Genomic DNA, 14,066 nt, shown 5'->3' with positions numbered 1-14,066 from the left:
GCAGGCGTTCTGGTGGGGATGGGGGCAGCAGCAGAAATCCGTGTTCAGCCAGCGGGAGCAGCAGGAATACAGAACACAGCCGGGGTGGAGCCGGCTGTCCAATAGGAACGCTCCTGCTCCGGTCACATGGTTCCCCGGCTTCCACTGCCATCAGCTGTGTGCTGTATTCCTGCTGCTCCCGCCAGCTGAACACAGACCTGCTGCTGCCACCGCCACCACCAGGACATCTGCTGCTGCTCCCAGATGTCGCCGCGGTCTTACTCACCTTCCGTCGCCAGCTGCAGGTAAGTGTTAAAGTATTTTCAGCTACTCTGAAATTACCCGGCGCCGGTTCCAACCGGGTGCCGGTCCCAGCCCCCTGCTGCCGGGTCCGGGTAAGTCCTGGGTACATCGCTAATAATAGCTGCTTCAGTTAGTGTAACTTAACAGCTACAATGTATCCTTATATTAACATTATCTATTGTTCCAATTTACAGCCCAATCTGCTGGGAATGTTGGCAACAAATTATACAAACAGGAAAGTGTTGCAAAAATCTTGCACTGCTTGATTGGTGGGCTAAACCTGCTACAGAAATCAAAGGATGCTTTAAAACGAATTAAAAATGGCATTAAGAGTTGAATAATAATAATAATTAAAAAATGCAATATTATCTAATACTACAGAACTGATTTAATGAAAAAAAAGTCAGCCAGTGAGCTCCTATGGTTTGAACACACACACACACACACACACACACACACACACACACACACACACACACACACACACACACACACACACACACACACACACACACACACACACACACACACACACACACACACACTTATAACACTGCCCGAGAGCTGTCCCTACCTCTCTCCTCCTCACGTCCCTTGGCTTCCCATTAAATTCAATATTGCCTTCAAAATTCTCCTCCTCTGCCCCTCCTTATTTCTCTGCTCTCATTACTCATTACACAGCTGATCACATCCACTGCTCTTCTCAAGGCTGTCTTCTTTCTGCCCCATGTGTCTCTACTGCTCTTTCTTCGTGCTGCTCCCTACCTCTCAAACTTTCTTCCCCTCACTATCTATCCAGCTCTCCCTCTCCCCATCATTACAAGCAAGCATTTCCACGGCGTTGTAAAATGACCACATTAACAGCTGCATATGCACCCCCCTTAGGCTGCGCTTATAGTGACAGCGACAGCGACGCGACGTCGCTTCAAAACAAATGTATTGAAGCTGTCGCGTGCACTTATAGTAGGAGCGGCGCGGTGGATTGGTCGCGATCGCTGGAAGTCATTCAATTTGATTTTTTCAGCGACCGTAGCGTGACGTCAGCGTCGCCATCGCCAGCACTATAAGCGCAGCCTTACCTTTGCCTTATGAAATTTGCACTCCCGTTGTCTCTATGTCCCCCACTACACCAGTTAGATTGTAAGCTCTTCAAACAAGGACTCCTTCCTGTCAATGTTTACTCCTATGTAATATGCCCGTCTTCATAATTGTATTATTCTTCAACTTATTGTGTCTTCCATAATATATCTGTAAAGCAATGAGCTGGCTCTATATAATTATTGGGGTAATAGTGTATTGAAGCAGAAGCTGATGTTTTCCCTGCTTTTCCCCTCAGTGTGAGGTAGATTAAAAGTAAACTAACTCCTGAGTAGCCATTATGTCCCAAGAAGAGTGATGTAACATGATGGCAGCATTAAGTGTTCTCCATAGCAGGGAAAATGGAAGCTCTTGCTTTTTTCCCTTACATGTAATAGCTTATAGGAACCTGATCTGGAAATCTTACATAAGGTGAAATTACCTCAAGATGTGTTTTGTCTTAATGTTCACTTAGTGCTTTATTACCTGAGTGACAATACTAAAAGCCTAATTATCTAGTATAGGTTTGCTAACTACTTCTCTTCCAGGGGGAAGCAATATGCTGCTTTGAGAAAGCACTGCATTGCATTAGAACGAGGTGCAGGGGCTTCTGCTACTCTCTGTGTTAACCTGAAATGGTTGACTATTTTCTGGCAGTTAGCCCAACTGCCAATTTAGCTCCACCCACATTACAAAATCCACCAATCCCAAACCCTTCAGAAAAACATTCCACGGGGACCTAAAACTTAACCTACCCTAAACTTATCCGTACCCTAAACGTAACCCGACCCTAAAACTTAACCCTACCCTAAACTTTAACCTAAACTTAACCCGACACTAAAACTTAACCCTACTCTAAACGTAACCCTACCCTAAAACTTAACCCAGGGGAGCGCAAACCTTTGCTGCTGCGCTCCCCTGTCTTTCCTGTCCCGGTGCTCGGGCCCTCCCCCACCCTACCTTGGAGCTGCGTGCCATGTGACATCACGTGACCTGCGGTTTCATTTGATACGTGACATCACTTTTAGTGGGCCTTCAGTGTGAGGCCCCCCCCCCCAATTAAACCCTCTTTGTAGGTCAGCACAGGAAGGGTCCTGACCTGTCATAAACACAATATCATGTCTTTTTAAGACAAACAGTAACCACATTAACCCATGAAGCACCAGATTGATTAAAATACTTAATACTCCCTGCCATTTTCATTACACCAAATATTATATTTTTCATCATTAAAACATGCACTTTGAATGGAAATATAAGATGGAGTGATTTGCATCAACGTTTTTACTTCTGCTTTCCTTCAGGACGTTGTATTCACCAGCAACAAAGGAAAGGGTTCTTTACCGTAAGGGCAGTTAAAATGTGGAATTCATTACCCATGGAGACTGTGATGGCAGATACAATAGATTTGTTCAAAAAAAGGTTGGACATCTTTTTAGATGGGAAAGGAATATAAGGATATACCAAATAAGTATACATGGGAAGGATGTTGATCCAGGGATTAATCCGATTGCCAATTCTTGGAGTCAGGAAGGAATTCATTTTTCCCCTTAATGGGTTTTTTTGTTTGCCTTCCTCTGGATCAATAAGTAAGTATAGATATAGGATAAAGTATCTGTTGTCTAAATTTAGCATAGGTTGAACTTGATGGATCTACGTCTTTTTTCCACCTCATCTACTATGTAACTATGTAACTATATATACATTGGGGCTTTTTATATATGCATTGGGGTTTTTTTGTATATGCATTGTTTTTTTAATATATATGCATTGTTTTTTTTAATATATATGCATTGTTTTTTTTATATATCATTGTTTTTTATATGTATTTTTATATATATATTATATAATGTATTGGCAGTCTTTTTATATGTATTGGGGAGGTATTTTTTTGTATCTATTTGGGGGGTTTGTATATATTTGGGGAGGTGGGAAGTGTTTTGCTTTGGGGTGGTTTTTTGGGGGTATATTTTGTATATATTTTATGGGGGGAGGGAATTGAGTGAGAGTGGTGTAATTGACGGAAGGGGGAGAGGGAGTGAGGAAAAGAAGGAGTAGGGGAGAGAAATACATGTGAGGCAGGTGGCAGGGTTTGAGTGAGAGTGGGGTAATTGCTGCAGGGGGGAGAGTGAGAGGTGAGACAGAGGGGAGAGAAATACATGGGAAAAGGGAAGGAAATAGAGTGGGCTCGCGAGGAGTAAAGTGTGGGGGCGGGGGGCTCGTGAGGTGTGAAATAGGGCTCACAACACTGCCATTTAAGTAAAAGTCGCGCCCTACAAAAACTTTTTCATGGTAGGTGTGCTATGGGAGGGGGGGGGGGGGCTGCTCCTTGCATTTGTCCTGGGCTGCAAGATTTCTGTTGGCGGCCCCGATTATGATCCCAGCATCATGTTTATTTCTGTGCCACTTTCCAACCCTGCCCAGTTACCTATCACCTCCACCCGCTTATGGTGAATAAGTGTGTCTGGAATATTTTTTGGTAGGACGTGATTCCTGTTTAGTGACATGTTAGAACAAGGGGGCACAATCTTTTTCCCCTGGGCCCCCCTGCTGGCTGTCCCCCTCTCCTCACGCCACCACCCTCTTACCTTGATTCAGACATCCTGGCGTCGTGATGTCACATAGTCATGGCAACGTGACATCACATGACGCCGCATTGCCATGGCGACACGTCACCAGGAGCGTCTGAATCAAGGTAAATAAGATTTAAACAGGCCTTGAAGCTCCCCGGCATTAATTTAAATGCCTTCGGGATGCACGTGTGGGGCCTCTGTAAACCCCGCGCCCCCCGCAGCGAGTCTGGCGCGCCCCCCACTTTGCGCTAATGGAGTGGAAAAGAATAGCTGACATGCTAGCTGCTCAAAATCCTTTGTTACCCACACTTCCTGCTGTCACCTCTCGCTTTCCTCCCTTCTTCCAGTGGAATATGAAAATACGGTATGGAAATTTTTCATTACACTCACACTTACTCCTTAAATTGGCAGCAATCCTAGATGTAATAATGCATTACAATTCCCCAATGTCAAAAGATATTTTAGGGAATTGGCAAAATGTCAATGTATTAAGGTCGGTTAAGTCTCGCTCTTTGAAAGGTAGGGTCACTAGTCTCATTGGTCGCATAGACAAATAAAGTCTTCATTTTTAAGCCAGCACTAATCCATTGAAATACATGTTTTGGTCAATAACAGCACAGGCAGTCAATAGGCTGCAACTACCATTGTGTGATAACTTGTACTACAAGCAATTTTTTTTTAATCCAATGGAAACATATGATGAGAGACACAAATGGAGTTCAAGTAAGCATTATATAACATCTCGCTTTTATGTCTTCTTGAACAGGAATAGAAAGAAGATGGCTACCAAGGGCTGCCTGAGCATTACAAAGTATTTCCTGATTGTGTTCAACCTACTTTTCTTCGTAAGTACTGTGTGGATTTTGTTTTGCCATTTCTCTGTTTTTAATGTTCATCACAAATGATCGTTCATGGTCAATGATTTCTGAGCCAGTGCATCTCCTGCAAGAGGTCTCAGACATTCAGTTAGAGAGTCTCTTATAGAATAGATTCCGGTGTGTAGTCTACTTGAAGCACCAAGTAGCTTCTGTTGTAAAACATAACTCTGAGCGGTCCTGTGCTTACCCTACATGGCAATTATTTCACCCCTTCTATGCATTGCTTTGCCCCTAAGTGGCAAACACTTTAGTTGGAAACAGCTAGTATTGTTTTACAACAAGATTGTTCTTCTCAATCCACCTTGTCTCCCAAGCCACGATTATTAATGACAAGCCTTTATCATTTATAAATCATTCAACATGTACAATAATTATATTCAACATGTAGCATCTGCCAAGTGCAGCAATATATAGTATGAGAAAACATTGTAAAATAAAGCAGACTATAAGGCATACAAAGAAAGCATTGAAATAAAATAAGCAATAGAAGTGGCATGGTGGGAGATCTTCAGACACTATAGAAGTGAATGGAAGTTCTGAGCTGATCTCAATAGATTTGCCATATTGAGTGAAGATCTGGGGGTGTCAGGTCAAGAATGACAAGGCTGGGGGAAACTGATTCCTATTGCAGCCAGGTGAATAGTTCCTCCAGCACAGAGGGGACCCGGGATACTCAGAGACCAAGAAAGATTGTGGTGGTAGGGGACTGCATTATTAGGAAGGTAGATAGTGAAATCTGTTTCCATGACCGTATGAATCAAACAGTTTGTTGTCTCCTGTGGGCTCGGGTTCGGCACATTGCGGATCAGGTAGAGAGATTTTTGGGAGTGGTTCAGATTCGTGTTCTGCTTGCTAATGCAAGAAGCCTGACAGATAAAATGGGGGAGCTTGAATTAATAGCTATAATTAATAGCTGTAATAGTATGATATCATAGGCATTATGAAACATGGTGGGATGAAACTCATCACTGGGCAGTTAATTTAGAGGGTTATTCCCGTTTTCGGAAGAATCAAGCAAATGGAAGAGGAGGTGGAGTATGTTTCTATGTTAAACAGGATCTAAAACCTATTATATGGGAAGATGTTTATGAAGGCATTAAAACTAAGTCATGTTTGCATATTGGTTGATTTTTATTATCCAGACATAGACTTTTAGCGATAAGATTAGCATTACAACTAAGGGAAACAGGTTTTTGGGGGTGCTTAAAGACAATTACATGACCAAATTATCGTGGAACCAACCAGGAAAAGGGCAATAATGGATTTGGCAATATCAAACAATGTAGAAGTAATAACAAATATTCAAGTCCAGGAACATTTGGCAAACTGTGATCATAACATTGTCTCATTTGAAATAAATTATGTTAATAAACTGAGGAATAATCATAAAAAGAAAAAAAACAGAAAAGAAAATATAGTACCCTTTCAGTGCGATATGGGCAGGCAGATTATTGGAGATAAGGAAAAAGCAGAGGCATTAAACAAATTATTTGCCTCTCTGTTTACCAGGGAAGAATCAATTTCAATTGTAGTGCCGCAGGAGGAAGCCACAACCTTTATATTAACGAACAATTGGTTAACTGAGGAAGAAGTTCATTGGAGGCTAGATAAAATTAAAGTAAATAAGGCACCTGGCCCCGATGTATACATCCAAGAGTTCTTAAGGAGTTAAGTTCAGTAATAGCCAAACCATTACATTTAATATTCAAGGACTCTATTTACACAGGTTCAGTACCACAAAATTGGCATAAAGCAGATGTGGTGCTTATATTTAAAAAGATAGCTAGATCACAACCAGGGAATTTTAGACCTGTAAGCCTAACATCAATATTGGGGAAGCTACTTGAAGGTTTAGTACGGGATAATATTCAGGAAAACCTAATGGAAAACAAAATTATTAGTAATAGTCACCATGGATTTATGAAGCATAGGTAATGCCAAACTAACCTTATTAATTTTTTGGGGAGATAAGTAGGAATGTAGGCAAGGGTAATGCAGTTGATGTGGTCTACATATATTTTCCAAAGGCTTTTGATACGGTTCCACACAAGAGGTTAGTGTACAAAATCAAGCAAATGGGGCTCTGTAAAAATATTTACAACAGGATTGAAAACTGGTTGAAGGGTAGACAACAGAGAGTTGAGAATGGAACTTTTTTCAGGTTGGGCTGAAGTTGTGAGTGGAGTACCTCAGGGATCGTACTTGGACCCCTGCTTTTTAACTTGTTTATTAATGACCTTGAGGTTGGCATAGAGAGCAAAATCTCCATCTTTGCTGATGACACTAAACTGTGTAAGGTAGTAGAATCAGAGCAGATGTAATTTCTCTCCAGAGGGACTTGGATAGACTGGAAACTTGGGCAGGTAAATGGCAGATGATGTTTAATACATACAAATGTAAGCTATAGTTTGTAAGCTGCTCCTAGGAGGGAGTGTACAACATACTGTAACTATATATATATATTTATATATATATTTATATATATATATATATTTACAGTGTCAGTCCATTGAGTTCAACCTTTGTTAAATCCTAATTAGGTGAGATATTCATCCTATATTTCTAGTTGCAGTTCTATATAGTGCTCTTATCTTTATATCAGGTTCATCTCCAGATGTTAGGGCAGTTGAGAAGGTGTGCACCATATAAATAACAATGATACTAGTAATTGCCTAATTAAAAATGCTAATTGCTGCACCATCTGTACTTAGTTTTGGAATAAATGGAATGGCTTAAAGTGTTTGTTTTTTTACTTGGCCTATTAGTTTAGCTGATTGTATTTCTCAGCAAGGGAGTGCTTATTTAATGTCAGGCTTTAACGTTCCCAGTTGGGCAGGGTAGTGGATATAATTGTGAATAATGCAGAACGCTGCAGGTACTGTATGATGAAACACAGTTATCTTGTCAGTCTTGCTTTATTCTTTGTGTTTTCATAGACAAACTGGCACAGCCTTATTCATTTGGAGTGAATCTCATTCAGTGGATTTAAATGTTTTTCATTACGATTTTGTCTTCAAATCCCCAATCCTCAACTGTGCACCTAAATAGTAATATAGATGATGCCACATGCTACCCCACTGGAATACTGCCCTATTAGGTTATTGATTGCATACCGACCTGAGCACAAGGGTAACATGCCTGCTGTGTTTAGAGAAAGGTGATGGCACCCAGAGATTCAAGTGCCATTACTCCTTGGGAATGAATATCCCATTTTCCATGTACAGGTAGTCCTCGCTATTCAACGTTTCACTTTACAACGAATGGCATATCAAACGCTTTACAATGCAATTCTGTGGGCCGTTTTTCGGTGCCGGAATGCGTTGTCCGATGCCTGAATGCGTTATCCAACTGATTAACAGGGGACTCACTTTACAACGGTTTCACTATCCAACGCTACTTCCAGAACGGATTCCGGTGAATAACCGAGGACCGCCTGTAGTCTATATAGTCCCACAATGTGCTACATTATACCTCCTTGCCTCATGGCTGGTCTGCTGTTCGAGCGTACCATCCTGGAAATAATTAACAAACTCTAATAATTTCTATTATTCTCTCTATTTTCCTGTCTGCTTCCCCTCAGCCTTCTCCCCTGTGTTAGAGGATAATTATATGATGGTGCCAAGACTTTTAGAGCACGTTTTACCTACAGTACTGCAGGAAACAATCACAATTCTCAGAAATGACCTCAGCTCCCTGAAAATGCATTGCTTTCCTTGGTCTGATTTGCCAATATCCAAAAGTCTTTAATCACGGAACTGGATAAAGTATTGTTTCCCCAAACCATCGTGCTGCAGTGGCTTTGGCACTGCACGGCAGGGACGGTTTAGGCTGCTTTATTTTGCAAGACCCTTTAACACAAAATGAGGCACGATGTGAAAGACAACTAGTATGAAATAACTATGAATGAGAAGGCTCCATGAATGTAAATCATTATTATATCATGTTTAGAGTTTTTTCTCATGGTGTGAACTCGATGGACATATTTCTTTTTTCAACCTCATTTAATATGTTACACTATTACTGTATATATCATGCTATTCCTTCCTACAATAAACGCTGTAGACGCAATGCTAATATGTTTCGATTATATTTGGTGGTCATATTATTTGAAACTGTACAATACACAGTTTGACGAATGTAATTGTGTTTTATCTTAACATATTGTCAGATGCTCATAGCCACTAAATTAGAACGTATAAACATATTATCGGGTATTAGTAATGCGGTACTAGGGCAGAAGTTGCCAACCCCAGTGCTCGAGGGCCACCAACCGGTCAGATTTTAAGGATATCCCTGCTTCAGCACAGGTAGCTCAGTCTCTGCAACTTCAAACCTGATATATTTTTTACAGTGAGGAAAGAGAGAGCAGGGAAGGCCCCAGGTGCAGAAATTGAAACATCTCATTATGTTTTGAGGAACTCTTTCTAATTCGCCATATAACTTACTCCCCCCATGTTGCACAGTGCATCCCGGCTTAGCAAAATAGGATACCAGTAACACGTCAGTTTAATGGCAAAAAACACAGTCTCAGTATCTCTCCGTATCATTTTGTTGCTAAAAGTAGCAATTTTGGTGATCTGGGGTAATTTAACTACTGCTAATATTAATGCGTACCCTGGAATCTCCAATACTGGCGCTGACATCAATCACAATCAGCGTGTTTTTGCACCAATTTTCTAAACAATACAAAATAATAGCAATTACAAATGCATGGATTTTGGAAATAAGGAAAACAAGGTAAACATTTGAATGCTTTGTTTTTTTTATGAACAAACCTTTACTGTTCCAGTTATTGAGCTTCTAAGTTTAGTTTGCTATAAATAGGCCATACTTGCTATTGCATTTATTGAGCCCCTAAGGAATTTAGTATGTAGGTTCATGTGCTATAACTAGGTCATACTGAGGTCAGACCCAAGCCATGGTTTCCGAATGGTATGTATGAGAGATTCTTCAAGTAATGAAATAACAAATACTCTGAAGGTTGGAGCATAAAGATATTTTTTAAGGCCCTTCAATGTGTGAATTCGCTTCTCCATGGCAGGGAACCATATGTGCTCCATTCAACTAAATAGAACTCAGAGGCTTCCTTGCATGGAGAAGCGGCTTCACTGCAAATTGAATCCTTGGCTAAGGACACAGCACACAGAGGTATTAGATTAGTTGGTTTCATTCTTTGACTACACTACAAACCTATTTCCCCTATCTCCATGTGCTGTGTCCTTATACAGGCTTCTTGTTTTGGTGATGTATACTATTTTTATGATGACTATATGATATGTGCACACGCCATGTCTAAATTCTATCTCATTAGAGGAGTGCCTGCCTCACTGTATCTTATATACATATTGCACAGGGGGATGGATAGGCTTCAGTCACAGATACATTCCAAGATGCACTGTTTTTAAGTAAAAAAACCTTTCTTGCTTTATCCATTGTAACACCGCTGGAAGAAGAGATCAGTGTATCTCGAAAGCTCGCACAAATAAAAGCATTTCGTTAGCCACAGAACGGTATCGTTTATTCGTTTTGATTATTAAGCTCGGCTAACACGTTGCAGATAACTTTACATTTATCCCAGCTCTTCCCCTCCGGCGTATGCGGAACCCCTGATTGCAGTGGCCATTTTTTCCCCACGATCCCGGTTATAACGTGGTGGTTTCGGGTGGACTCTGAGCACCGCGTTATAACGGGGTTCAGCAGTACTATTAAGATATGTAATTAGTCAAGTTAAATTCTTTGAATGGATTGCTTCGTTATATCTTTATGTGATGATAAAAAAAACAAAAAAAACAATAGAATATATATTATTTATTATATATATACCAACCAGGGTATTCTGTAGTCATGCTCTGTGTGTCTGTGTGTGTGGAGCTTGTATGTTATGCAAAAAAACGCTCAGACTGCGTTATAAGCGGATCCGCGTTGTAGCAGATCGCGCTTTAACGGGGTTGAGCTGTATATGCTATTCTTTTTGGTGTGTCCCATACCTCCATCTTTATTGCATTAAATATATCAAGTCCTTTTTTATTAAATGTACATCAAGGCATCAATCACCTTGTTATGACCTATCAAACATATCAATGTAATTTGTTTCATTCGGTTCTCCATTAGGCAGCCCCTCTGATAAGACATTGGTGTAATATTAAAAGGTGCAGTGGCGCCTACAGCGCTGGCAGTGGAATATAATGTTGGCTGTCGAATCTAACATACGTCTCTCTTTTCTTGGTAGATACTGGGAGGGTTGCTGTTCTGTTTTGGACTCTGGATCCTCTTTGATAGGAGCGGTTTTGCATCTATGTTGGGTAAGTGAAGTCATTTTTGATGAAGGGCTGGAGCTTACATGCCATATATTTTTTGTTCTCCAGTAGTAATCCAGGGGGAGCATGGAGGGAAATAGAACAAAAAAGACAAAAAACAATCTAAGTGTAGACAGTTTTTAAATTTGTGTGAAAATTCTATGTTTTGTCTTGGCTCGTATGTGATGCCTACTTACAAGATGTAAGTTAAAATCAAGCGGTTTTGACACACAATGGTCTCTGCTAGAAATGTTGTTCTCCACTCAGTGATGGGGTCTCCAATTCTCAGCTCAGCAACAATGTATATGTAAAAGAAATGATACCATAGTGCAGACCAGTACAATATAAAACTCGACTTTATAGGGTTAAAAAATGAACACTTACAATAAAAACAAGTAATTTAAGCATGTATCACAATCATTGTGATCAAGGAGAGAAGAGTTTGTTAGCTTCAGGCTCACCCGCCTCCTCCGATGTGACTTAGTGTAGTTCACCTCTCTCTGGGACCGTGTGTCTCCGGCGGTGGACGGCGTCTTTCCGGGCTGTCTCCCCTCGTGGGCTCCCTCTTCTGTGGGTTGTTAGACTCCCATTTAGCAGATGTTTCCAAGTACTGCACTTGGAGCTGCCTCTCGGGTGGATGATTCTGCCTCTTATATATTTTTTGTTTACATCCAATAGCACTGAGACATTTGTGGTTGCACAACTCACCCATCACTATTATAGTCCTTTTTTATTGAAAGTGCTTTTTCTCTTCATTTACCTCTTTGCTGCCAACGGGACCAGCGAGGCATTCCAAGCCCTCTGACCAGCGAGGAGGATGTGAAAAGTACACGTCATTTGTTAGGAAATCCTGGGAAGAAAGAAGACGGCTCTCCAGTGGACTTGGCAAAAAATGTTTTAGTAGTGCAAACGTAGAAGGATCCTTGTACTTTTGCATGACCATGGAGGCTGCGAGGTAGCCCCCATCTCCTATTTGCCCAGTACCCACACAAAATGGGTAATAGGCCAAGGCTAGGAGGCCGCTCTACTAAAACATTTTTGAAGTGAAACTTCCTTAGCGGCGTGAATGTGTTGACTGGAGACGGAAGCCAGTGGTGACGGAAGTGACATCACTCCTGGCAGAAGAGGCCGTGAGTGTTGCCAGGTTCCACCAGGAGGAGTCCGCGCTGGACAGGCAGGGAAACACACACACACACAAACACAAACCCCCCCTTATCCACCCTCTCCCCTTGTCCTGTGCTCTGACCTCTCTCCCTGCTCTGCACACTGCTGCTGCCCAGGCCGAACCCCCACCCCCCTGCCGAGTGATGCGCATCCACCACCTCCCCCTTTGGCACACACACTGATTGACACACACACATACACACACACTGACTGACACACACACATTGACTGACACACACACTGACTCACACACACACACACACACACACACTGACTGACACACACACACACACACACACGAGGAATTCAGTTACTATAAATATAGAACTGCAAATAGCTCAAACACGTTCCAAGTCAAACTTCTTTGCGTTTTGGCACTAAAATTGTGTTTTGATTTTTAATTAAAAACATCACCATTACAAACACAATTTCTGTGACAAAACAGTGACAAAAGACAAAGACGTTTCACTTAAAATGCGCATGATCGGCACACACCCTTTTTTTTTGGTAATGATTTATGGATTTGTGTTATACATGTTTTACTGACTCTCCCCTATACACCTTTTTGTTGCTATTTTTTGAGACCTGTTATATTAGTCTAATAATAAACACAATCCCTCTACCTGCTCTACTGAGCTCCATAATGCTGCTGCTGCTCCTCCCAACAAACCGAGTTCAGAGAAAGAAGCATTGGCGTAGAAGCAAGAACAGTTTGAGGTCTCAACCCTTTCTATTTAACATTATTTCCATAAAATTAAACATACTGTCAATAGGGAACACTGAGTCCTAGAAAGAAAAAGGGCAAAGAAAAGCCGGCAAGGAAGGAAACATTGGGATGAAATACAGCAACTCAAAGGGGGGGGGGGGGGGGAATACAAAACAGACTGTAGAAAGAAGATTGTGAGAATGTGTGGAAGGGAAGAAAATTCGAAGCCTTGCTCCAGCACGCACAGCTCTTTGTACCGTGATCGCTCCGGGCTAGGGCTGAAATCTTTCTAAAGAAAGCAGTGAAAGAGAATGATGCAGCTCTTCTATTGGTGTGTAACCAGTTCCTGTCTCTCCCCCCCCCCCCCCCCCACCTCCTCTGTCTTTCCCTCAGGGGCCTCCTCACCCACCTTGAAGGTTTGGTCCTACGTGTTGTCTGGCGTGGGTATCCTCACCATGGTGCTGGGATTTCTTGGCTGCCTCGGATCACTCAAGGAAGTCAAATGCATGCTGGGATTCGTAAGCAAAACCATATGTTTTTTTCCCTGGTGTTTGTAGACTTAAAAAGTTTTAACCCCCCCACCCATCCCCCCCTCCCCTTGGTTTTTCATACTGGTAAATTATACATTGTTATTAGATTCTGGTCAGGACCCTGTGAAAAGAAAATCACTACCTCTTTGTATTGTGACCCACACAATCCCGCATTCCTATAGACAGTACAGTGAGAGCAGGGATAGTCTACAAAATGCATTTTACAGCTAAATTCCTGTCATGATGTGCCCCCCCCCTTTTTTTTTTTTTAATTACTTTCAATGTTATTTCTCATAAAATATGAGTAGAATCACATCTAATTAAAGTAATCAATATTTGTCCTTCTTTTTACTCTGTTCCTGTCGTATATATATATATATATAGTACTCCTTGGTATCCATTTGAACCAACCCATAGGGACCTAACGAATATAAAACGGACAATAAAATATATTTTGCAGCGGAGCGCTGCAGAGTTTTGAAGTTAGGTTGCCGATGTCACCTTTTTTTATAGAAGTGTGCTAGATGGGGGGAACTATTTTTCTTAGTACACAAGATATG

The 14,066-nt window shown here is 41.4% G+C and overlaps 1 protein-coding gene across 6 annotated transcripts in view; it reads left to right on the top strand.

Moving 5' to 3' along the window:
• CD37 (CD37 molecule) overlaps nucleotides 1-14,066 on the top strand; it is an 89,916-nt gene that overhangs the window by 51,975 nt on the left and 23,875 nt on the right. For 5 of the 6 annotated variants that reach the window (XM_075605482.1, XM_075605484.1, XM_075605480.1 and 2 more), the window contains 3 exons: nucleotides 4,699-4,777; nucleotides 11,040-11,112; nucleotides 13,370-13,494. In XM_075605482.1, the coding sequence (XP_075461597.1) occupies nucleotides 4,699-4,777; nucleotides 11,040-11,112; nucleotides 13,370-13,494 (277 nt within the window). Of the gene's footprint in view, nucleotides 1-181; nucleotides 285-4,698; nucleotides 4,778-11,039; nucleotides 11,113-13,369; nucleotides 13,495-14,066 lie in introns of those variants that run through there. The other variant, XM_075605481.1, reaches the window with a different exon arrangement.

The sequence above is a fragment of the Ascaphus truei genome, chromosome 6, assembly GCF_040206685.1.
Source record: "Ascaphus truei isolate aAscTru1 chromosome 6, aAscTru1.hap1, whole genome shotgun sequence".
NCBI classification, from domain to species: domain Eukaryota; kingdom Metazoa; phylum Chordata; class Amphibia; order Anura; family Ascaphidae; genus Ascaphus; species Ascaphus truei.
The sequence above is the reverse complement of the archived record's forward strand: the minus strand, read 5'-3'. Positions and strand labels throughout refer to the sequence as shown.